The sequence below is a fragment of the Artemia franciscana genome, chromosome 19 (genome assembly GCF_032884065.1).
Source record: "Artemia franciscana chromosome 19, ASM3288406v1, whole genome shotgun sequence".
Classification (NCBI taxonomy): domain Eukaryota; kingdom Metazoa; phylum Arthropoda; class Branchiopoda; order Anostraca; family Artemiidae; genus Artemia; species Artemia franciscana.
The window spans coordinates 2,792,127-2,819,654 of record NC_088881.1 but is presented as its reverse complement, the minus strand read 5'-3'; the positions used below and the strand labels follow the sequence as shown (position 1 = coordinate 2,819,654).

The following is a 27,528-nucleotide window of genomic DNA, read 5'->3' as shown; positions in this document are numbered from 1 at the left end:
TGTTGTCTTTTATCAGAACAATAAGTAGTGCTACATTTACATTGCCTAGCTCAAATTTTTAGCTATCCAATAATGGATACATTTTTTTTCAATTCTAGTCCTACTTGGTAATAATGTTGTTAGGGTTAATTTTATTTTATTTATTTTTTTTTACTCGGTTTACTGTCAAATAATGACAGTTGTTGTCTTTTATTAGAACAATAAGTAGTGCTACATTTACATTGCCTAGCTCATATTTTTAGCTATCCAATAATGGATACATTTTTTTTTCAATTCTAGTCCTACTTGGTAATAATGTTGTTAGGGTTAATTTTATTTTTTTTTTTTTACTCGGTTTACTGTCAAATAATGACAGTTGTTGTCTTTTATCAGAACAATAAGTAGTGCTACATTTTACATTGCCTAGCTCAAATTTTTAGCTATCCAATAATGGATACATTTTTTTTCAATTCTAGTCCTACTTGGTAATAATGTTGTTAGGGTTAATTTTTTTTTTTTTTACTCGGTTTACTGTCAAATAATGACAGTTGTTGTCTTTTATTAGAACAATAAGTAGTGCTACATTTACATTGCCTAGCTCATATTTTTAGCTATCCAATAATGGATACATTTTTTTTTCAATTCTAGTCCTACTTGGTAATAATGTTGTTAGGGTTAATTTATATTTTTTTTACTCGATTTACTGTCAAATAATGACAGTTGTTGTCTTTTATCCGAACAATAAGTAGTGCTACTTTTACATTGCCTAGCTCAAATTTTTAGCTATCCAATAATGGATACATTTTTTTTTCAATTCTAGTCCTACTTGGTAATAATGTTGTTAGGGTTAATTTTATTTTTTTTTTTTACTCGGTTTACTGTCAAATAATGACAGTTGTTGTCTTTTATCAGAACAATAAGTAGTGCTACATTTACATTGCCTAGCTCAAATTTTTAGCTATCCAATAATGGATATATTTTTTTTCAATTCTAGTCCTACTTGGTAATAATGTTGTTAGGGTTAATTTTATTTTTTTTTTTTTTACTCGGTTTACTGTCAAATAATACAGTTGTTGTCTTTTATCAGAACAATAAGTAGTGTACATTTACATTGCCTAGCTCAAATTTTTAGCTATCCAATAATGGATACATTTTTTTTTCAATTCTAGTCCTACTTGGTAATAATGTTGTTAGGGTTAATTTATTTTTTTTTTTTTACTCGATTTACTGTCAAATAATGACAGTTGTTGTCTTTTATCCGAACAATAAGTAGTGCTACTTTTACATTGCCTAGCTCAAATTTTTAGCTATCCAATAATGGATACATTTTTTTTCAATTCTAGTCGTACTTGGTAATAATGTTGTTAGGGTTAATTTTATTTTTTTTTTTTACTCGGTTTACTGTCAAATAATGACAGTTGTTGTCTTTTATCAGAACAATAAGTAGTGCTACATTTACATTGCCTAGCTCAAATTTTTAGCTATCCAATAATGGATACATTTTTTTTCAATTCTAGTCCTACTTGGTAATAATGTTGTTAGGGTTAATTTTATTTTATTTATTTTTTTTTTGCTCGGTTTACTGTCAAATAATACAGTTTTTGTCTTTTATCAGAACAATAAGTAGTGCTACATTTACATTGCCTAGCTCATATTTTTAGCTATCCAATAATGGATACATTTTTTTTTCAATTCTAGTCCTACTTGGTAATAATGTTGTTAGGGTTAATTTATTTTTTTTTTTACTCGATTTACTGTCAAATAATGACAGTTGTTGTCTTTTATCCGAACAATAAGTAGTGCTACTTTTACATTGCCTAGCTCAAATTTTTAGCTATCCAATAATGGATACATTTTTTTTCAATTCTAGTCCTACTTGGTAATAATGTTGTTAGGGTTAATTTTTTTTTTTTTTTTACTCGGTTTACTGTCAAATAATGACAGTTGTTGTCTTTTATTAGAACAATAAGTAGTGCTACATTTACATTGCCTAGCTCATATTTTTAGCTATCCAATAATGGATACATTTTTTTTCAATTCTAGTCCTACTTGGTAATAATGTTGTTAGGGTTAATTTTATTTTTTTTTTACTCGGTTTACTGTCAAATAATGACAGTTGTTGTCTTTTATCCGAACAATAAGTAGTGCTACTTTTACATTGCCTAGCTCAAATTTTTAGCTATCCAATAATGGATACATTTTTTTTCAATTCTAGTCCTACTTGGTAATAATGTTGTTAGGGTTAATTTTTTTTTTTTTTTTACTCGGTTTACTGTCAAATAATGACAGTTGTTGTCTTTTATCCGAACAATAAGTAGTGCTACTTTTACATTGCCTAGCTCAAATTTTTAGCTATCCAATAATGGATACATTTTTTTTCAATTCTAGTCCTACTTGGTAATAATGTTGTTAGGGTTAATTTTTTTTTTTTTTTTTTACTGTCGGAAGTTGTTGTCTTTTATCAGAACAATAAGTAGTGCTACTTTTACATTGCCTAGCTCAAATTTTTAGCTATCCAATAATGGATACATTTTTTTTCAATTCTAGTCCTACTTGGTAATAATGTTGTTAGGGTTAATTTTATTTTTTTTTTTACTCGGTTTACTGTCAAATAATGACAGTTGTTGTCTTTTATCCGAACAATAAGTAGTGCTACTTTTACATTGCCTAGCTCAAATTTTTAGCTATCCAATAATGGATACATTTTTTTTCAATTCTAGTCCTACTTGGTAATAATGTTGTTAGGGTTAATTTTTTTTTTTTTTACTCGGTTTACTGTCAAATAATGACAGTTGTTGTCTTTTATCCGAACAATAAGTAGTGCTACATTTACATTGCCTAGCTCAAATTTTTAGCTATCCAATAATGGATACATTTTTTTTCAATTCTAGTCCTACTTGGTAATAATGTTGTTAGGGTTAATGTTTTTTTTTTTTTTTACTCGGAAGTTGTTGTCTTTTATCAGAACAATAAGTAGTGCTACTTTTACATTGCCTAGCTCAAATTTTTAGCTATCCAATAATGGATGCATTTTTTTTCAATTCTAGTCCTACTTGGTAATAATGTTGTTAGGGTTAATTTTTTTTTTTTTTTACTCGGTTTACTGTCAAATAATGACAGTTGTTGTCTTTTATCCGAACAATAAGTAGTGCTACTTTTACATTGCCTAGCTCAAATTTTTAGCTATCCAATAATGGATACATTTTTTTTCAATTCTAGTCCTACTTGGTAATAATGTTGTTAGGGTTAATTTTTTTTTTTTTTACTCGGTTTACTGTCAAATAATGACAGTTGTTGTCTTTTATCCGAACAATAAGTAGTGCTACATTTACATTGCCTAGCTCAAATTTTTAGCTATCCAATAATGGATACATTTTTTTTCAATTCTAGTCCTACTTGGTAATAATGTTGTTAGGGTTAATGTTTTTTTATTTTTTTTTACTTCGGAAGTTGTTGTCTTTTATCAGAACAATAAGTAGTGCTACTTTTACATTGCCTAGCTCAAATTTTTAGCTATCCAATAATGGATGCATTTTTTTTCAATTCTAGTCCTACTTGGTAATAATGTTGTTAGGGTTAATTTTTTTTTTTTTTACTCGGTTTACTGTCAAATAATGACAGTTGTTGTCTTTTATCCGAACAATAAGTAGTGCTACTTTTACATTGCCTAGCTCAAATTTTTAGCTATCCAATAATGGATACATTTTTTTTCAATTCTAGTCCTACTTGGTAATAATGTTGTTAGGGTTAATTTTTTTTTTTTTTACTCGGTTTACTGTCAAATAATGACAGTTGTTGTCTTTTATCCGAACAATAAGTAGTGCTACATTTTACATTGCCTAGCTCAAATTTTTAGCTATCCAATAATGGATACATTTTTTTTCAATTCTAGTCCTACTTGGTAATAATGTTGTTAGGGTTAATGTTTTTTTTTTTTTTTACTCGGAAGTTGTTGTCTTTTATCAGAACAATAAGTAGTGCTACATTTATATTGCCTAGCTCAAATTTTTAGCTATCCAATAATGGATACATTTTTTTTCAATTCTAGTCCTACTTGGTAATAATGTTGTTAGGGTTAATTTTATTTTTTTTTTTACTCGGTTTACTGTCAAATAATAAGTTGTTGTCTTTTATCAGAACAATAAGTAGTGCTACATTTACATTGCCTAGCTCAAATTTTTAGCTATCCAATAATGGATACATTTTTTTTCAATTCTAGTCCTACTTGGTAATAATGTTGTTAGGGTTAATTTTATTTTTTTTTTTTTACTCGGTTTACTGTCAAATAATGACAGTTGTTGTCTTTTATTAGAACAATAAGTAGTGCTACTTTTACATTGGCTAGCTCAAATTTTTAGCTATCCAATAATGGATACATTTTTTTTCAATTCTAGTCCTACTTGGTAATAATGTTGTTAGGGTTAATGTTTTTTTTTTTTTTTTACTCGGAAGTTGTTGTCTTTTATCAGAACAATAAGTAGTGCTACATTTGCATTGCCTAGCTCAAATTTTTAGCTATCCAATAATGGATACATTTTTTTTCAATTCTAGTCCTACTTGGTAATAATGTTGTTAGGGTTAATTTTATTTTTATTTTTTACTCGGTTTACTGTCAAATAATAAAAGTTGTTGTCTTTTATCAGAACAATAAGTAGTTCTACATTTACATTGCCTAGCTCAAATTTTTAGCTATCCAATAATGGAAACATTTTTTTTTCAATTCTAGTCCTACTTGGTAATAATGTTGTTAGGGTTAATTTTATTTTTAATTTTTTTTACTCGGTTTACTGTCAAATAATGACAGTTGTTGTCTTTTATCAGAACAATAAGTAGTGCTACTTTTACATTGCTAGCTCAAATTTTTAGCTATCCAATAATGGATACATTTTTTTTCAATTCTAGTCCTACTTGGTAATAATGTTGTTAGGGTTAATTTTTTTTTTTTTTTTTACTCGGACAGTTGTTGTCTTTTATCAGAACAATAAGTAGTGCTACATTTACATTGCCTAGCTCAAATTTTTAGCTATCCAATAATGGATACATTTTTTTTCAATTCTAGTCCTACTTGGTAATAATGTTGTTAGGGTTAATTTTATTTTTTTTTTTACTCGGTTTACTGTCAAATAATAAGTTGTTGTCTTTTATCAGAACAATAAGTAGTGCTACATTTACATTGCCTAGCTCATATTTTTAGCTATCCAATAATGGATACTTTTTTTTTCAATTCTAGTCCTACTTGGTAATAATGTTGTTAGGGTTAATTTTATTTTTAATTTTTTTTTACTCGGTTTACTGTCAAATAATGACAGTTGTTGTCTTTATTAGAACAATAAGTAGTGCTACATTTACATTGCCTAGCTCAAATTTTTAGCTATCCAATAATGGATACTTTTTTTTTCAATTCTAGTCCTACTTGGTAATAATGTTGTTAGGGTTAATTTTATTTTTTTTTTTTACTCGGTTTACTGTCAAATAATGACAGTTGTTGTCTTTTATCAGAACAATAAGTAGTGCTACATTTACATTGCCTAGCTCAAATTTTTAGCTATCCAATAATGGATACATTTTTTTTTCAATTCTAGTCCTACTTGGTAATAATGTTGTTAGGGTTAATTTTATTTTTATTATTATTTTTTTTACTCGGTTTACTGTCAAATAATGACAGTTGTTGTCTTTTATCAGAACAATAAGTAGTGCTACATTTACATTGCCTAGCTCATATTTTTAGCTACCCAATAATGGATACATTTTTTTTTCAATTCTAGTCCTACTTGGTAATAATGTTGTTAGGGTTAATTTATTTTTTTTTTTTTACTCGGTTTACTGTCAAATAATGACAGTTGTTGTCTTTTATCAGAACAATAAGTAGTGCTACTTTTACATTGCCTAGCTCAAATTTTTAGCTATCCAATAATGGATACATTTTTTTTCAATTCTAGTCCTACTTGGTAATAATGTTGTTAGGGTTAATTTTTTTTTTTTTTTACTCGGTTTACTGTCAAATAATGACAGTTGTTGTCTTTTATCAGAACAATAAGTAGTGCTAGCTCAAATTTTTAGCTATCCAATAATGGATACATTTTTTTTCAATTCTAGTCCTACTTGGTAATAATGTTGTTAGGGTTAATTTATATTTTTTTTTTACTCGGTTTACTGTCAAATAATGACAGTTGTTGTCTTTTATCAGAACAATAAGTAGTGCTACATTTTACATTGCCTAGCTCAAATTTTTAGCTATCCAATAATGGATACATTTTTTTTCAATTCTAGTCCTACTTGGTAATAATGTTGTTAGGGTTAATTTTTTTTTTTTTTTTACTCGGTTTACTGTCAAATAATGACAGTTGTTGTCTTTTATCCGAACAATAAGTAGTGCTACATTTACATTGCCTAGCTCAAATTTTTAGCTATCCAATAATGGATACATTTTTTTTCAATTCTAGTCCTACTTGGTAATAATGTTGTTAGGGTTAATTTTTTTTTATTTTTTTTTACTGTCGACAGTTGTTGTCTTTTATCAGAACAATAAGTAGTGCTACTTTTACATTGCCTAGCTCAAATTTTTAGCTATCCAATAATGGATACATTTTTTTTTCAATTCTAGTCCTACTTGGTAATAATGTTGTTAGGGTTAATTTAATTTTTTTTTTACTCGGTTTACTGTCAAATAATGACAGTTGTTGTCTTTTATCCGAACAATAAGTAGTGCTACTTTTACATTGCCTAGCTCAAATTTTTAGCTATCCAATAATGGATACATTTTTTTTCAATTCTAGTCCTACTTGGTAATAATGTTGTTAGGGTTAATTTTTTTTTTTTTTACTCGGTTTACTGTCAAATAATGACAGTTGTTGTCTTTTATCCGAACAATAAGTAGTGCTACATTTACATTGCCTAGCTCAAATTTTTAGCTATCCAATAATGGATACATTTTTTTTCAATTCTAGTCCTACTTGGTAATAATGTTGTTAGGGTTAATTTTTTTTTATTTTTTTTTACTTCGGAAGTTGTTGTCTTTTATCAGAACAATAAGTAGTGCTACTTTTACATTGCCTAGCTCAAATTTTTAGCTATCCAATAATGGATACATTTTTTTTCAATTCTAGTCCTACTTGGTAATAATGTTGTTAGGGTTAATTTTTTTTTTTTTTTACTCGGTTTACTGTCAAATAATGACAGTTGTTGTCTTTTATCCGAACAATAAGTAGTGCTACTTTTACATTGCCTAGCTCAAATTTTTAGCTATCCAATAATGGATACATTTTTTTTTCAATTCTAGTCCTACTTGGTAATAATGTTGTTAGGGTTAATTTTTTTTTTTTTTTACTCGGTTTACTGTCAAATAATGACAGTTGTTGTCTTTTATCAGAACAATAAGTAGTGCTACATTTACATTGCCTAGCTCATATTTTTAGCTATCCAATAATGGATACATTTTTTTTCAATTCTAGTCCTACTTGGTAATAATGTTGTTAGGGTTAATGTTTTTTTTTTTTTTTACTCGGAAGTTGTTGTCTTTTATCAGAACAATAAGTAGTGCTACATTTACATTGCCTAGCTCAAATTTTTAGCTATCCAATAATGGATACATTTTTTTTCAATTCTAGTCCTACTTGGTAATAATGTTGTTAGGGTTAATTTTATTTTTTTTTTTACTCGGTTTACTGTCAAATAATGACAGTTGTTGTCTTTTATTAGAACAATAAGTAGTGCTACATTTACATTGCCTAGCTCATATTTTTAGCTATCCAATAATGGATACATTTTTTTTTCAATTCTAGTCCTACTTGGTAATAATGTTGTTAGGGTTAATTTTATTTTTTTTTTTTACTCGGTTTACTGTCAAATAATGACAGTTGTTGTCTTTTATCAGAACAATAAGTAGTGCTACATTTTACATTGCCTAGCTCAAATTTTTAGCTATCCAATAATGGATACATTTTTTTTCAATTCTAGTCCTACTTGGTAATAATGTTGTTAGGGTTAATTTTTTTTTTTTTTTACTCGGAAGTTGTTGTCTTTTATCAGAACAATAAGTAGTGCTACATTTACATTGCCTAGCTCATATTTTTAGCTACCCAATAATGGATACATTTTTTTTTCAATTCTAGTCCTACTTGGTAATAATGTTGTTAGGGTTAATTTTATTTTTATTTTTTACTCGGTTTACTGTCAAATAATGACAGTTGTTGTCTTTTATCAGAACAATAAGTAGTGCTACATTTACATTGCCTAGCTCAAATTTTTAGCTATCCAATAATGGAAACATTTTTTTTTCAATTCTAGTCCTACTTGGTAATAATGTTGTTAGGGTTAATTTTATTTTTATTATTATTTTTTTTACTCGGTTTACTGTCAAATAATGACAGTTGTTGTCTTTTATCAGAACAATAAGTAGTGCTACATTTACATTGCCTAGCTCATATTTTTAGCTATCCAATAATGGATACATTTTTTTTCAATTCTAGTCCTACTTGGTAATAATGTTGTTAGGGTTAATTAATTTTTTACTCGTTTACTGTCAAATAATGACAGTTGTTGTCTTTTATCAGAACAATAAGTAATGCTACATTTACATTGCCTAGCTCAAATTTTTAGCTATCCAATAATGGATACATTTTTTTTTCAATTCTAGTCCTACTTGGTAATAATGTTGTTAGGGTTAATTAATTTTTTACTCGGTTTACTGTCAAATAATGACAGTTGTTGTCTTTTATCAGAACAATAAGTAATGCTACATTTACATTGCCTAGCTCAAATTTTTAGCTATCCAATAATGGATACATTTTTTTTTCAATTCTAGTCCTACTTGGTAATAATGTTGTTAGGGTTAATTTTATTTTTTTTTACTCGGTTTACTGTCAAATAATGACAGTTGTTGTCTTTTATTAGAACAATAAGTAGTGCTACATTTACATTGCCTAGCTCATATTTTTAGCTATCCAATAATGGATACATTTTTTTTCAATTCTAGTCGTACTTGGTAATAATGTTGTTAGGGTTAATTATTTTTTTTTTTACTCGGTTTACTGTCAAATAATGACAGTTGTTGTCTTTTATCAGAACAATAAGTAATGCTACATTTACATTGCCTAGCTCAAATTTTTAGCTATCCAATAATGGATACATTTTTTTTTCAATTCTAGTCCTACTTGGTAATAATGTTGTTAGGGTTAATTAAAAAAAAAAATTTTTTTACTCGGTTTACTGTCAAATAATGACAGTTGTTGTCTTTTATCAGAACAATAAGTAATGCTACATTTACATTGCCTAGCTCAAATTTTTAGCTATCCAATAATGGATATATTTTTTTTCAATTCTAGTCCTACTTGGTAATAATGTTGTTAGGGTTAATTAAATTTTTTTACTCGGTTTACTGTCAAATAATGACAGTTGTTGTCTTTTATCAGAACAATAAGTAATGCTACATTTACATTGCCTAGCTCAAATTTTTAGCTATCCAATAATGGATACATTTTTTTTCAATTCTAGTCCTACTTGGTAATAATGTTGTTAGGGTTAATTTTATTTTTTTTTTACTCGGTTTACTGTCAAATAATGACAGTTGTTGTCTTTTATCAGAACAATAAGTAATGCTACATTTACATTGCCTAGCTCAAATTTTTAGCTATCCAATAATGGATACATTTTTTTTTCAATTCTAGTCCTACTTGGTAATAATGTTGTTAGGGTTAATTAAAAAAAAAATTTTTTTACTCGGTTTACTGTCAAATAATGACAGTTGTTGTCTTTTATCAGAACAATAAGTAATGCTACATTTACATTGCCTAGCTCAAATTTTTAGCTATCCAATAATGGATATATTTTTTTTTCAATTCTAGTCCTACTTGGTAATAATGTTGTTAGGGTTAATTAAAAAAAAAAAATTTTACTCGGTTTACTGTCAAATAATGACAGTTGTTGTCTTTTATCAGAACAATAAGTAGCTACATTTACATTGCCTAGCTCAAATTTTTAGCTATCCAATAATGGATACATTTTTTTTTCAATTCTAGTCCTACTTGGTAATAATGTTGTTAGGGTTAATTTTATTTTTAATTTTTTACTCGGTTTACTGTCAAATAATGACAGTTGTTGTCTTTTATCAGAACAATAAGTAGTGCTACATTTACATTGCCTAGCTCAAATTTTTAGCTATCCAATAATGGATACATTTTTTTTTCAATTCTAGTCCTACTTGGTAATAATGTTGTTAGGGTTAATTTTATTTTTTTTTTTTACTCGGTTTACTGTCAAATAATGACAGTTGTTGTCTTTTATCAGAACAATAAGTAGTGCTACATTTACATTGCCTAGCTCAAATTTTTAGCTATCCAATAATGGATATATTTTTTTTTCAATTCTAGTCCTACTTGGTAATAATGTTGTTAGGGTTAATTAAAAAAAAAATTTTTTACTCGGTTTACTGTCAAATAATGACAGTTGTTGTCTTTTATCAGAACAATAAGTAATGCTACATTTACATTGCCTAGCTCAAATTTTTAGCTATCCAATAATGGATATATTTTTTTTTCAATTCTAGTCCTACTTGGTAATAATGTTGTTAGGGTTAATTTTATTTTTTTTTACTCGGTTTACTGTCAAATAATGACAGTTGTTGTCTTTTATCAGAACAATAAGTAATGCTACATTTACATTGCCTAGCTCAAATTTTTAGCTATCCAATAATGGATATATTTTTTTTCAATTCTAGTCCTACTTGGTAATAATGTTGTTAGGGTTAATTAATTTTTTTTTTTACTCGGTTTACTGTCAAATAATGACAGTTGTTGTCTTTTATCAGAACAATAAGTAATGCTACATTTACATTGCCTAGCTCAAATTTTTAGCTATCCAATAATGGATACATTTTTTTTTCAATTCTAGTCCTACTTGGTAATAATGTTGTTAGGGTTAATTAAAAAATTTTTTTTACTCGGTTTACTGTCAAATAATGACAGTTGTTGTCTTTTATCAGAACAATAAGTAATGCTACATTTACATTGCCTAGCTCAAATTTTTAGCTATCCAATAATGGATATATTTTTTTTCAATTCTAGTCCTACTTGGTAATAATGTTGTTAGGGTTAATTAAAAAAAATTTTTTTTACTCGGTTTACTGTCAAATAATGACAGTTGTTGTCTTTTATCAGAACAATAAGTAATGCTACATTTACATTGCCTAGCTCAAATTTTTAGCTATCCAATAATGGATACATTTTTTTTTCAATTCTAGTCCTACTTGGTAATAATGTTGTTAGGGTTAATTTTATTTTTTTTTTACTCGGTTTACTGTCAAATAATGACAGTTGTTGTCTTTTATCAGAACAATAAGTAATGCTACATTTACATTGCCTAGCTCAAATTTTTAGCTATCCAATAATGGATACATTTTTTTTTCAATTCTAGTCCTACTTGGTAATAATGTTGTTAGGGTTAATTAAAAAAAAATTTTTTACTCGGTTTACTGTCAAATAATGACAGTTGTTGTCTTTTATCAGAACAATAAGTAATGCTACATTTACATTGCCTAGCTCAAATTTTTAGCTATCCAATAATGGATATATTTTTTTTTCAATTCTAGTCCTACTTGGTAATAATGTTGTTAGGGTTAATTAAAAAAAAAATTTTTTTTTACTCGGTTTACTGTCAAATAATGACAGTTGTTGTCTTTTATCAGAACAATAAGTAATGCTACATTTACATTGCCTAGCTCAAATTTTTAGCTATCCAATAATGGATACATTTTTTTTTTCAATTCTAGTCCTACTTGGTAATAATGTTGTTAGGGTTAATTTTATTTTTATTTTTACTCGGTTTACTGTCAAATAATGACAGTTGTTGTCTTTTATCAGAACAATAAGTAATGCTACATTTACATTGCCTAGCTCAAATTTTTAGCTATCCAATAATGGATACATTTTTTTTCAATTCTAGTCCTACTTGGTAATAATGTTGTTAGGGTTAATTAAAAAAAAATTTTTTTTTTACTCGGTTTACTGTCAAATAATGACAGTTGTTGTCTTTTATCAGAACAATAAGTAATGCTACATTTACATTGCCTAGCTCAAATTTTTAGCTATCCAATAATGGATACATTTTTTTTTTCAATTCTAGTCCTACTTGGTAATAATGTTGTTAGGGTTAATTTTATTTTTATTTTTACTCGGTTTACTGTCAAATAATGACAGTTGTTGTCTTTTATCAGAACAATAAGTAATGCTACATTTACATTGCCTAGCTCAAATTTTTAGCTATCCAATAATGGATACATTTTTTTTTCAATTCTAGTCCTACTTGGTAATAATGTTGTTAGGGTTAATAAAAAATTTTTTTACTCGGTTTACTGTCAAATAATGACAGTTGTTGTCTTTTATCAGAACAATAAGTAATGCTACATTTACATTGCCTAGCTCAAATTTTTAGCTATCCAATAATGGATACATTTTTTTTTCAATTCTAGTCCTACTTGGTAATAATGTTGTTAGGGTTAATTAAAAAAAAATTTTTACTCGGTTTACTGTCAAATAATGACAGTTGTTGTCTTTTATCAGAACAGTAAGAGGTGCTACATTTACATTGCCTAGCTCAAATTTTTAGCTATCCAATAATGGATAATTTTTTTTTCAATTCTAGTCCTACTTGGTAATAATGTTGTTAGGGTTAGTTTTATTTTTTTTACTCGGTTTACTGTCAAATAATACAGTTGTTGTCTTTTATCAGAACAATAAGTAATGCTACATTTACATTGCCTAGCTCAAATTTTTAGCTATCCAATAATGGATATATTTTTTTTTCAATTCTAGTCCTACTTGGTAATAATGTTGTTAGGGTTAATTAAAAAAAATTTTTTTTTACTCGGTTTACTGTCAAATAATGACAGTTGTTGTCTTTTATCAGAACAATAAGTAATGCTACATTTACATTGCCTAGCTCAAATTTTTAGCTATCCAATAATGGATACATTTTTTTTTTCAATTCTAGTCCTACTTGGTAATAATGTTGTTAGGGTTAATTAAAAAATTTTTTTTTTACTCGGTTTACTGTCAAATAATGACAGTTGTTGTCTTTTATCAGAACAATAAGTAATGCTACATTTACATTGCCTAGCTCAAATTTTTAGCTATCCAATAATGGATATATTTTTTTTCAATTCTAGTCCTACTTGGTAATAATGTTGTTAGGGTTAATTAAAAAAAAAAAAAATTTTTTACTCGGTTTACTGTCAAATAATGACAGTTGTTGTCTTTTATCAGAACAATAAGTAATGCTACATTTACATTGCCTAGCTCAAATTTTTAGCTATCCAATAATGGATACATTTTTTTTTTCAATTCTAGTCCTACTTGGTAATAAGTGTTGTTAGGGTTAGTTTTATTTTTATTTTTAACTCGGTTTACTGTCAAATAATAACAGTTGTTGTCTTTTATCAGAACAATAAGTAATGCTACATTTACATTGCCTAGCTCAAATTTTTAGCTATCCAATAATGGATATATTTTTTTTCAATTCTAGTCCTACTTGGTAATAATGTTGTTAGGGTTAATTGAAACAAATTTTTTTTTTTACTCGGTTTAACTGTCAAATAATGACAGTTGTTGTCTTTTATCAGAACAATAAGTAATGCTACATTTACATTGCCTAGCTCAAATTTTTAGCTATCCAATAATGGATACATTTTTTTTTTCAATTCTACCCCTACTTGGTAATAGTGTTGTTAGGGTTAGTTTTATTTTTATTTTTAACTCGGTTTACTGTCAAATAATGACAGTTGTTGTCTTTTATCAGAACAATAAGTAATGCTACATTTACATTGCCTAGCTCAAATTTTTAGCTATCCAATAATGGATATATTTTTTTTCAATTCTAGTCCTACTTGGTAATAATGTTGTTAGGGTTAATTAAAAAAAAAATTTTTTTTTACTCGGTTTACTGTCAAATAATGACAGTTGTTGTCTTTTATCAGAACAATAAGTAATGCTACATTTACATTGCCTAGCTCAAATTTTTAGCTATCCAATAATGGATATATTTTTTTTTCAATTCTAGTCCTACTTGGTAATAATGTTGTTAGGGTTAATTAAAAAAATTTTTTTTTTACTCGGTTTTTTTTAACTGTCAAATAATGACAGTTGTTGTCTTTTATCAGAACAATAAGTAATGCTACATTTACATTGCCTAGCTCAAATTTTTAGCTATCCAATAATGGATACATTTTTTTTTTTCAATTCTACCCCTACTTGGTAATAGTGTTGTTAGGGTTAGTTTTATTTTTATTTTTAACTCGGTTTACTGTCAAATAATGACAGTTGTTGTCTTTTATCAGAACAATAAGTAATGCTACATTTACATTGCCTAGCTCAAATTTTTAGCTATCCAATAATGGATATATTTTTTTTCAATTCTAGTCCTACTTGGTAATAATGTTGTTAGGGTTAATTAAAAAAAAATTTTTTTTTACTCGGTTTACTGTCAAATAATGACAGTTGTTGTCTTTTATCAGAACAATAAGTAATGCTACATTTACATTGCCTAGCTCAAATTTTTAGCTATCCAATAATGGATACATTTTTTTTCAATTCTAGTCCTACTTGGTAATAATGTTGTTAGGGTTAATTTTATTTCTTATTTTTTTTTTTTACTCGGAAGTTGCTGTCTTTTATCAGAACAATAAGTAGTGCTACATTTACATTGCGTAGCTCAAATTTTTAGCTATCCAATAATGGATACATTTTTTTTCAATTCTAGTCCTACTTGGTAATAATGTTGTTAGGGTTAATTTTATTTCTTTTTTTTTTTACTCGGAAGTTGTTGTCTTTTATCAGAACAATAAGTAGTGCTACATTTACATTGCGTAGCTCAAATTTTTAGCTATCCAATAATGGATACAATTTTTTCATCTCTAGTCCTACTTGGTAATAATGTTGTTAGGGTTAATTTTATTTTTATTATTTTTTTTTACTCGGTTTACTGTCAAATAATGACAGTTGTTGTCTTTTATTAGAACAATAAGTAGTGCTACATTTCCTAGTGCTTCATAATGATATAATTTTTTCGCCTATTTTCATCTGATTTTTCAAACACATTCCTTAATTTCAAACTTGGCACCCGCTAAGTGCTGAAACCGCATAACGGCACATGGATGTCATGTTCACTAAATGTCCTTGGTATTTTGCGATTTTTTTTCTTAAGTTTTACAGGGACTACAAGGCCGGTGCAAAAGCAAGTGGAGAACCTTATCCAAAAAGTGATAAGTCTTCTGAGTACCAAACGTAGAAAATCAAATTAGAAGCTTTTCATCGATATCGAAAACCCAAGCAGCCACTAATCCAACCACAATAAAAATTTCAATAATCAAACAATAAAAATCGAATCCAACTACAATAAAAATTTTCATGAAAAAAAAAAAATAAATTAAAAGACATAACGGAAAAGCTCAGCCGAGATCAAACCTTTTGAGACAACATTTTTTAATTAGTGATTCATTTTTTTTTATAGAGTTTGCTAAGTTTTTCAAGGACTAATTGAATGGTGCAAAAGAAGTGGAGAGCTCCGTCCAAAAATTGTGTAGTATTCTGAGTATCTAACGGAGATAATCATATTTGAAACTTTTCATCAATATTCTGAATCAGAGCAGCAATTAGATTATTATGGCAATTTTTCTCCATCTATGCCCAAGCTTGCTATTCGGCTAAGCGGTGACTCAACCTTTGAAAGGAACATGGATGTCCACGATAGGGGATGGTTAATACAGTGCAGCTTTTAACAAAGCAAAATTTGCCAACTTGCTCTCCACTATCAGTAGTTGAGTAGATTTAGTAGATAAGACTTCCTCTAAATCTGCATTTAACCGGAACCTTGTCTGGAAAGGTCACCGAAGATTTCCAGAAACCATCTGTTACTCAGAAACCATAAACCACTTAACCGGAATCTTGTCTGGAAAGGTCACCGAGGATCTCCTGAAACCGTCTCTTACTCAGAAACCAGAAACCGTATAACCGGAATCTTGTCTGGAAAGGTCATTGAGGATCTTTAAAGACCATCTTTTACTCAGAATCTAAAAACTATTTAACTGGAATCTGGTCCAGAAAGATCACAGATAATCTCCAGAAACCATCTCTTATTCAGGAACGAGAAATCTTTTAACCAGATTCTTGTCTGGAAAGGTCACAGAGGATCTTCAGAAACAATCTTTTACTCTGGAACCACAAACAATTGAAATGGAATATTGTCTGGAAAAGTCATTAAGAATCTTTAGAAACCATCTCCAAGTAAGAAACCAGAAGCCATTTAACAGGAATATTGTTTGGAAAGGTCACCGAGGATCTCTTGAAACCGTCTCTTACTCAGAAACCAGAAACCGTATAACCGGAATCTTGTCTGGAAAGGTCATTGAGGATCTTCAGAGACCATCTGGAAAGGTCATTGAGGATCTTCAGAGACCATCTTTTACTCAGAATCCAGAAACTATTTAACTGGAATCTTGTCCGGAAAGGTCACCGAGAATCTCTAGAAACCATCTCTTACTCAGAAACCAGAAACCATTTAATTAGAATCTTGTCTGGAAAGGTCATTGAGGATCTTTAGAAACCATCTTCAACACCGAAACCAGAAACCATTTAACAGGAATCTTGTCTAGAAAGGTCACCGAGGATCTCTAGAAACCATCTCTTACTCAGAAACCAGAAACCATTTGACCGAAATGTTGTCTGGAAAGGTAATTGAAGATCTTCGGAAACCATCGTTTACTCAGAAACCAGAAACAATTTAACCGAAATATTGTCTGGAAAGCCCAACGAGGATCTTCAGAAACAATCTCTTACTCAGAAGCCAGAGCCCATTTAACCGGAATGTTGTCTGGAAAGGTCACTGAGGAGCTTCAGAAACCATCTCTTACTCGGAAACCAGAAACCATTTAACCGGAATCTTGTCAGGAAAGGTCACCGAGGATCTCCAGAAACCATCTCGTATTCAGAAACCAGAAACCATTTAACCAGAATCTTGTCAGGAAAGGTCACTGAGGATCTCCAGAAACCATCTCGTACTCAGAAACCAGAAACCATTTAACCGGAATCTTGTCAGGAAAGGTCACTGAGGATCTCCAGAAACCATCTCGTACTCAGAAACCAGAAACCATTTAACCGGAATCTTGTCAGGAAAGGTCACCGAGGATCTCCAGAAACCATCTCGTACTCAGAAAGAATTTAACCGGAATATTGTCTGGAAAGGTCACCGAGGAACTTCAGAAACCATCTCTTACTCAGAAAACAGAAACCATTTAACCGGAATCTTGTTAAGAAAGGTCACCGAGGATCTCCAGAAACCATCTCGTACTCAGAAACCAGAAACCATTTAACCGGAATGTTGTCTGGCAAGGTCACCGCGGATCTCAAGAAACCACCTCTTCTCTTTCTGCAGCCAAAATTACAACAGTTGATTGGTCTGATCACTATGAGTCTGAATTCACTGGACATAATCCTGTTTTAGCAATTAAACTGAACAGAGCTGGATGTTTTCCATGATCTTCCTGGACTAGAGAATATATATTTTCCTCTTCACCTGTTGGAAAACCCAGGGACCATCTAAAACTGGTTATGGCATATCTTGTGTGTTATGCCTTTTTGGAAGATATTTACTAGAATTGATCAAGCAAAAACCCGCTCCATATTTTCCCGTTTTAGCAAATTTTTTCTTCACCTTTTTTCCTCGTCACGACACTGTCACGCTGCCTTATATTCTATATTTTATACCTTTTTGCAAGATATTTACTAAAAATGAAAAAGAAAAAATCCGCCCAACATTTTTCCATTTTGTCAAAGATTTGCTTCACGTACTTCTTTGGACAATGTTGATATCACATCATTGCAAATACATAATTCTTAGTTCGATACTTTGTAAAAAAAAAAGAAAAAAAAGGCCACCCGTGGTTCAGTATTCATTTTTGAATTATCAATGAGGAGTTGCGTTTTTTTATATAGGAACACTTCCATGTTGTTGTTAGCGCTTTGTAAATTTAAATGTCCGATTTTTCCTCCTTTATTACTCTGTCCTAGCAATATTGTCGTAAACGGGTTTTCGAAAAAAATGATAAACGATTCATTTGTACGGCTATTCAATAGAGGAATTACTTGGAATTTCTAGATGAAATTATATGGAATTTCCTTTTGGCCTTTTAAAATTTTGCACTTAAGATATTTGACGTCAAAACATACAAAGGAATGTAATTATTTGTATCAAGTTAATTTAAGACGTTTAGAACGGTTAAGGTGACTGAGGGTATAAAAAAGACCAAAATTCACATAAAATAAAATTCGAAGTCAACTAACCAGGTCAAAGCTGAAATCCGACGACCAAGACAACCCGGTTTCGAGACCCGTTCGTCCCTTTTTCTGGAAGTGTTTAACAAGTCGTAGTAAATTACTATACGTATACTTATTCTTATTGTTTATTAAAGTGAATGTCTTATTGAATCTAAGTTTAAGTAAAGTCGATAATATTCAGCAAGAAAAAAAAAAAGGATAGAGCCGAGTATGGCTGAAAATCGGTACAACAGACCTCGAGCCAATTAAACTACCGAAGACATTAAACCTGGAGCTATCTTAGGTCTGTTCATAGCTAGAACTGTGATTTTCGAAAATTTTCGGGTGTTTTGCAATTATTAAGTTTTTAAGCGAGTATCATATTTTCCTCAGTGTTGCCGAATTGAACCGATAAAGCCAATAAGCAATATTAATCAGCTAAATCAGTCCACGCTTTACCCAAAAAAATTAGCGAATCATTCCCAAAGATCGCAACACTTAAAAAGGAGAGCTACATATTCTTAAGCTGTTCGGTGCCATTTGTTTATAGCCTATTTTTTGGTGATTTCTTACCCACGTTTTTTTTTTATTTTGGCACCAACTACAACCAAAAATTGGATAATTACGCATTGGGTAATTTATAATTTAAAATAAATTCTTGATTTTTCCCCAATTTCTTCAAGGTACATAAGGTTGTGTAAGTTTGCAATTAAAACAATTAGATATCATTTTCACTGTCATTGGTACATCAAAGATTTTCGCTGTCATGGCCGCCATAGAATTCTAGTATTCACTCCATTATCCCACGACATAGTGAATCTCTCCCGTCTGCAAAGTCCAAACGCCACCGAGAACTACCTTCCAACTTGTGTCTTGTCTGAAGCGTAAGTAAGTGTTGTCTTTAATTTACTCTTCTGTGCGTTAATACCTCTTATAAAGAAAATAGGCGAAACCGTATAACTCAAATACATCCCTAACATGCACGAACAAAAATTACCATGCAGCATAAACTAAAGCTTAGTGAAATCCACATTTGAAAATAAAATCCGGCTCAATTTGAAAATTTTAATTCCACTACCAGTGATCCACGTTGAATCCAGAAACTATTTAACTAGAATCATGTCCGGAAAGGTCACTGAGAATCTTCAGAGACCATCTCTTACTCAGAAACCAGAAACTATTTAATTGGAATCTTGTCTGGAAAGGTCTTTGAGGATCTTTAGAAACCATCTCCAACTCCGAAACCAGAAACCATTTAACAGGAATCTTGTCTGGAAAGGTCACCGAGGATCTCTAGAAACCATCCCTGTGGCAGTTAGTGGCACTACCTATGAAACCTTCTAGGCTCAAAATTTCCTGTCTAGTCAGTTTAGGCTACTATTTCACCTCTTATCTTTTCAGGCTGTTTCTACCAAAACTACGCAACTAAATATCGAGGCGAAATCATTAAAAACTGAATTTCCCAAATTTTTCTCATTTTTCAAAAGTTATATGGTTGCATAATTTCTTACATATTTAATTTAAACAAATTTAATTTAAACAATTAATTAAACAATTTAAACAATAATTTAAACAATTTAATTCAACAATATTTAATTTAAACAATTAAACATAATAAATTACACATATTTAGATTCACTTAAACAATATTTAATTTAAACAATTTCTTTTTCTCTGCCTTTAGTGCATTAATCTTTTTCACTGGCATAACAGCCATGGCAAAAGGCAGGCTAAAAATAGTCATACTAAACCCACCTTAAGCAGCACAAATTTTCAGCCTTATCAGGTTAATCTTGACTGCTTACCTTATCAGAATTTAAGACCTTTTCTAGTTCGGTGACCACTGCCCTTCTAAGTAACTGGTCCTCTGATAGATATTGCCACCTCAGCCATCTATCTTTCAATCCTGGACCAGTCATTTGATCCAATTTCTCTTTGCTCGCCTTAAAAAATTAATTGTAAAATTAAATATTGTAATAACAAAGACAAAATTAATACATTAATTACACAATTATAAATATACAGGGGCGTCATGTAATGTAAATATAAGAGGGCAGGGGGCAGAAATCTTTAAAAATGTGAGGAGGATTGGCAACTTAGTTTTTTTTTTTTTTTTATTTCATTGAAAATACCCCGAAAAAGGTGTTTTTCGAAATTGGCTTGGTGGAGACAGTTGCCCCCCCCCCAAAAAAAAAAACGTCCTTGAAAGTATATAATTTATCCCAAACCAACAGGATCTTATAGACAGACACCCGAAGACACTTTAGATACCAAGTGACGTCTTACGCCTTTTTAAACACAATATATCTTATGCCATCTGTTAAAGTCTAGCAAAATGGAAAATGTGATTATAAAAAGCAAAGTGAAGAAGATAATTTTGCATATCTGATATAAAAATAGTCCATGCCTACATTTGTTAGTGTAATCAAATTGCTAGCAAACTAATGATGCTAGTGATTATTGTTGCTAGTGTATGAAACATCAGAAACAAGAAGAACAATAGGCAAAACATAAATATATAGAAGGAAAAAACTTAAAGATACGACCGATAGAACTAAAATAATTTTTTTTTTTAAACAATCCCAGCATTCTTATTTCAGCAAAGTTTAACCAGGACGAAGTTCAAGTCAGTCCCGGTTGAACTTCGGTGAAGTAAGGATCCTGGGAATGTTTCAAAGAATTTTCATTTTAGTTCTATTGGTCATATGTTGTTGTAAGTTTTTCTTTTTCATTATATTAATGTTTTATTGAGACAGCCCTTAGACATAGGGCCGAAATATTCATTCAAATTAGATTTCACTGTTTTACGAAAAGAATTCCTTATTGTTCTTCTTGTTTTATTGGCACTTAGTATTAACCAAGCGACATATAGCAATCACAAATTCTGTCGGTCTGTCTCTCGGTCCCGGTTTTGCTACTTTAGGCACTTCCAGATAAGCTAGGACGATAAAATTTGGCAGGCGTATCAGGGACCGGACCAGATTAAATTAGAAATAGTCGTGTTCCCGATTTGACCATCTGGAGGAGAGTGGGGGGCCCGTTAATTCGGAAAAAATAGAAAAATAGAAGTATTTTAACTTACGAACGGTTGATCAGATCTTAATGAAATTTGATCTTTGGAAATTTGATATCGTGTCTCAGAGCTGTTATTTTAAATCCCGACCGGATCTGGCGACATTGGGGAGGGGGAGTTGGGAGGGGGAAACCTAAAATCTTGGAAAACACTTAGAGTGGAGGGATCGGGATGAAACTTGTGGGAAAAATAAGCAGAAGTCCTAGATACATGATTGACATAACCGGAACGGATACGCTCTCTTCGGGGTAGTTGGGGGGGGGGGGGGGTTGGGTTAATTCTGAAAAATTAGAAAAAATGAGGTATTTTTAACTTACGAAAAGGTGATCGGATCTCAAAGAAATTTGATATAGGCTACAATTGTTGAAGAAGAATTAGCTTGATAATTTTTTTCTTTCACTGCCAAGATATTGAGGATGATAGCTGATGGTTGACACAGCAAAAATATCCGCTATTTGGTGAATAAAATTTGGCCTAATAAAATAAAAGAGGCTAAGAACTTATTTTCTGAACAGTGAATAAACCACAACCTAATAATTGCGCTACACTACTAATAGCAAGCCCTATCCAGGATTTTTGTTAAGAGAGAGGGGTTGGTATTCTATTCAACGGAGGGGGGGGGGGAACTTTTACAAGAAAAACTTTAAAAAACGCATCAGGAATTTCTTTATACACATTTTTATTACGTTTTTACAAGTCAGACCTAGATTTGGGGGGGGGGGTTCAGACCCCCCAACTCCCCTGGATACGGCCTTGACCAAAACCTATCTTGAGCGAAATATAATGTATATACTAAAGCAAGGAAACTAATAAAAATATGACTCAGTTTTGAATCTTTGATGAAATAACACTTAGCTAAAAACCATAAGAAAATCTAAAACCTCGGATACAGATTACTACAGATCGGACAGGAACCTGCATAAGGTAATGAATCAACCTCTTAAACAAAGCATATTACCGAAATCAAACAATTCGTCATTTTTACCCAGATATGGAGGAATATTAACCATTTTTAACCCACTACACAAACAAAATCGGAATAGCGAACAAAAGAAAATAAGCACTTCAAGAGAAAAAAAAATAATAATCTCACAAAGGGTATTATGCGGGACAAATATAAGCCTACAAGAGAGACAAACCTGTATTTTATAAGTAGCCTATATTTGCTTGCTTTTAAATCTGCTTAATGGATAATTTAAACAGTGTATGGTTGAGAATGATAAAACCATAGAATTTTGATGGGAAATAGAATAGGCAAAATCCGTTGGTTATCACTATTACTTTTACATTTATCAGCAATTACAAATACACAAACAAAATCTTTCACGTACTAACCAATTAGTTCAGCGCAGCACAGACATCGATCTCCTGATAATCGGCACTTGCCCGAAAATTTTAGGGGGGCAGGGATGAGGTAAACCATCTAAACCTCCTCTTTTACCACCTAGATTTCACCCCTAGATTTCCACCCCATTTAAAGCTGGGTGGACCTTTGGCTTGTCGTAAGGGGAAACACCTCTGACCCTGACCAGCGATCCGACCCAAACTAAACAATAAATACCACCGAGACAACTGATGTAAAGAAAAGAGGTGGTGTTTCTTCAAAAAAAAAGGAAAAAGGGAGACGCATCACTGCTACCCACGAGAATTTTCCCTATTTTGCAATATAAGGGGCTGTAAACCGCCGGTTTGAGTTTTAAAAGACGGGATATCGATTTTTTATTTTATTCCAATTTCACATTCTCTTTGAGGAGTTTCAGGCTCTTTTTCGAATTTTTTCAAAAATTTCTTTTCATGATTGTAAATTATTATTCCGTTGATTCTGAATGATAGCCACTATTTTTGATACCGCGTCAATTGTGAAATATTTCTCACTGGATATTTTCTTAGAAGCTAATTTTTAAACTTTCAATTAGGCTTCTATGGGCCGTGATTCACTCTTTATTAGGTAGCAGCTATTACTGTACCCATGATTGACAGTTTGTTCATAATGCTAAATTTTAGCTTATCAGATGCCGTATCCAGGGTTTGACGATGGGGGAGGAAGTGGGTCTGAAAAAACAAAAGATGACTTACAAATGTGCAGATAAAAAACCGGAAACAAAAATAATGAACAATAAATGGAATGTCATTTCAAATAGTTTTAAAATACGTAGGACTTGGATCAAATTAAAATATCCCTGAAAATCTTATAAACACACATTTAGTGAATTTAATGAAGTAGGAAGTTTGCCACTACAGGTTCTAGTCCAGAAGAAGATATACCCTGAATACTTACTAAATTGTTTTTGGAGTCCTAATGACGCGTGCTTTGTTCACCTAATATCGAAGTTTCAGTAACTTAACTAAGTAACAGTAACTTAATTAACTACGCATCAATGTAATATCTAAGTTTTAGTTACTTAACTAAGTAACAGTTACTTAAGTAACTACGCAACTTAAAATGACATCTAAGTTTTAGTTTGTTAACTAAGTAACAGGAACATAAGCAACTACGCAACTTAAAGTAAAATTTAAGTTTTAGTTACTTTATTAAGTAACAGTAGCTTAAGCAACTACGCAACTTAAGGTGACATCTAAGTTTTAGTTACTTAGCTAAGTAACAGTAGCTAAAGTAACTCCACAACTTAAGGTGACATCTAAGTTTTAGTTACTTAACTAAGTAACAGTAGCTGAAGTAACTCCACGACTTCAGGTGAAATTTAAGTTTTAGTTTGTTAACTAAGTAACAGGAACATAAGCAACTACGCAACTTAAAGTAAAATTTAAGTTTTAGTTTGTTAACTAAGTAACAGGAACATAAGCAACTACGCAGCTTAAAGTAAAATTTAAATTTTAGTTACTTAATTGAGTAACAGTAGCTTAAGTAACTACGCAACTTAAAGTAACATCTCGGTTTTAGTTAATTAATTAAGTAACAGTAGCTTAAGTAACTCCACAACTTAAGGTGACATCTAAGTTGTAGTTACTTAGCTAAGTAACAGTAGCTAAAATAACAACGCAACTTAAAGTAACATCTAAGTTTTAGTTACTTAGCTAAGTAATAGTAACTTAAGTAACTACGCAACTTAAAGTAACATCTAAGTTTTAGTTACTAACTAGATAATAGTAACCTCAGTAACTAAATAACTTACAGTAACGTTTAAGATGCTTAAAACTGAACAAAGAAGAGTTAGACGGATTTTAAAGTCTCTTTATTCTATTATAACTTGGTTAATTTGAAAAAAACCAACTTAATTAATTTATCATTTAAAAATCGACATAAGAAGAACAGTACTATCTCGTTATTATTGCCTTGTTTAGACTGAAAACAGGTAAATGCACTAACAACAATAATCACTAGCAACATTAGTTTGCTAGCAATTTGATTGCAATAACAAATGTATGCCATGGAATATTTTTATATCAGATATGCAACATTATCTTCTTTACTTTGCTTTTTATAATCATATTTTCTATTCTGCTAGATTTTAACAGATGGCATAAGATGTATTCTGTCTGAAAAGGCGCAAGACGTCACTTGGTATCTAAAGTTTCTTTGGGTGTTTATAACATCCTGTTGGTTTGGGATAAATTATATACTTTCAAGGGAGTTTTTTTTTTGGGGGGGGGGGGGGGCAACTGTCTCCACCAAGATGATTTTGAAAAAATTTCATAAGAATAACATTGACGTGAGAAGAACAGTACTATCTCATTATTATTGCCTTGTTTGAACTGAACAGTGAACTGACCTTAACAATTCTGGCCACAAGATTGTCCACTTAAATCAGAGTCTTAATAGTTATACTGAAAAAACAAATAGAGACAATTCCTATCCGGGTTTTACCGTAAAAAACAGGACTACCATCTAACCAAGGAGTTCCCTTAATCGCCATAAGGAACTCATATCCATTTGTGTTCTTCCCGGCAAAATAAATTCTTTAGACACGCCGGCTGTGCCACACTGGCCACAGAACAAATTCTGTGACCAATAATAATCGATCAAAACCCCAACCATTTGAACCCCAGCTAGTGAATAGAGATAAGTGCAAATATTTCCGCTGAGCCAGGTTAGAGTCGTTAAGCGCCATATTAGTTACGCGCCATTGTAGTTGTGTCCCTGTGTCCCACCTATGAATAGATGTATATATATATATATATATATATATATATATATATATATATATATATATATATATATATATATCATGAAAAGAGAAATCACCAATGCAACAGCACAAAAAAAAAGAAAAAAAAAGAGAGAGACAGAAGGAGAAAAGGAAGGAAACCTAAAAAACATTATAATTCAAAACAATAAATAGATAAAATAACTCTTCTTTTTTGCTTTTTTTCGTTTTTATTTTTATTTTGTTTTATTGACATTGAACTACTTTTTTTTTTATTCTTTATGCACTGGTGAGTGTAGGCTGAATGGAGCTTTTCCTTATTTTTATATGGGAACCAAGGAGTTATCTTAGCGGTGAGAGCCATTTGTGTCTTTGCAAGCATGGACCAATGAAAATAAATCCTGAGGCGCCTCTGGTTAAGCGTGACGTTACGAGAAAACGTAAAATCATTTGTTCGTCAATGAAAAAATGAGTTTTTTAAATTATTCATTGTCGGGGTGTGGGGACTCTGCTATTTTTGCAAAGTCCAAAGATGGACTTTAAATATTTTCCTTGCTTTTGCTTTAGTTTAATGAAAAAAATAAGAAAGAATAATCCAAAGCCAGTGAGAAAAGAGACAATTCTAAATGTTCTTGACGAGATCACCCCTCAAATGTCCGCAGAGAAAAAATGCCACAAAAGTAGATAAAAGCTAAAATAAAAGATGAGCCTTAAAAACAAAACCATGTAGTAGTAGTAGTAGTAGAGCAATTTTATTGAAAATAATCATTTTATATTTAATTAAATAAAAAAAAACAAGTTTTTTTTTAACTTAAAGTAAGGAGCGACATTAAAACTTAAAACGAACAGAAATTACTCGGTATATGAAAGGGGCTGCTCCCTCATCAACGTCCCGCTCTTTACGCTAAAGTTTGACTCTTTCTCTCAACTCTACTTTTTAAAACAGTACAAAACCTTAGCTTAGCTAAACCTTAGCGCAGCAAAACCTTAGCAAACAGTTCGTTACCACGAACTGTTTGATAGCACAACAAAAGCGGAGCTTGCGAGGATGTGCTAAAATGAAAAAAAAAGTATATGGAGCATGAGACCATTTACCGAAACCAATATGAAAAATAAACAACGAAACACAACATTATAAGAATAAAAAAAAATAAATGTAAAGAATAAAAAAAGACCTAAGAGCTCATATGACACATGTGACGAGGCAAGAAGAGTTAAGAGCCAAGAGCTCATACGGTATGAGCTCTAACAAAATTCTAAGAATCAATAGATTGATTTAAAAGGAAAACCAGAGGCTTAATGCCGGTCAGGATTTAAAATAAGAGCTCTGAATCACGATGTCCCTCTAAATATCAAAATTCATTAAGATCCGATCACCCACTCGTAAGTTATAAATACCTCATTTTTTCTAATTTTTCCTCTCCTTTTAGCCCCCCCCCAGATGGTCGAATCTGGGAAAACGACTTTATCAAGTCAATTTGTGCAGCTCCATGACACGCCTACCAATTTTCATCGTCCTAGCACGTCCAGAAGCACCAAACTCGCCAAATCACTGAACCCCTCCCCCCAACTCCCCCAAAGAGAGCGAATCCAGTACAGTTACGTCAATCACGTATCAAGGAAATTTGCTTATTCTATCCACCAAGCTTCATCCCGATTCCTCCACTCCAAGTGTTTTCCAAGATTTCCCCCTCCAACTCCCCCCAATGTCAAAAGATCTGGTCGGGATTTGAAATAAGAGCTCTGAGACATGAATTCCTTCTAAATATTAAATTTCATTAAGATCCAATCCCCTATTCGTAAGATAAAAATACCCCAATTTTCACGTTTTCCAAGAATTCCGGTTTCCCCCTCCAACTCCCCCCAATGTTAGAGGACCTGGTTGTCATTTAAAATTAGAGCTTTAAAGCAGAATATCCTTCTAAATATCAAATTTCATTAAGATCTGGTCACCCTTTCGTAAGTTACAAATACCTAATTTTTCCAAATTACCCCCCCCCCCAACTCCACCCAAGAGAGCAGATCCGGTCCGGTTATGTCAGTCTCGTATCCTAGACAGGTTTTTATTCTT

General features: G+C 31.0%; 1 protein-coding gene across 1 annotated transcript in view; it reads right to left on the bottom strand.

The window, feature by feature from the left end:
• LOC136039169 (dynamin-like GTPase OPA1, mitochondrial) overlaps nt 1-27,528 on the bottom strand; it is a gene marked incomplete in the record, with an annotated part of 327,166 nt that overhangs the window by 137,042 nt on the left and 162,596 nt on the right. The window contains 1 exon segment of the mRNA XM_065722682.1: nt 20,084-20,221. Coding sequence (XP_065578754.1) covers nt 20,084-20,221 — 138 coding nt within the window.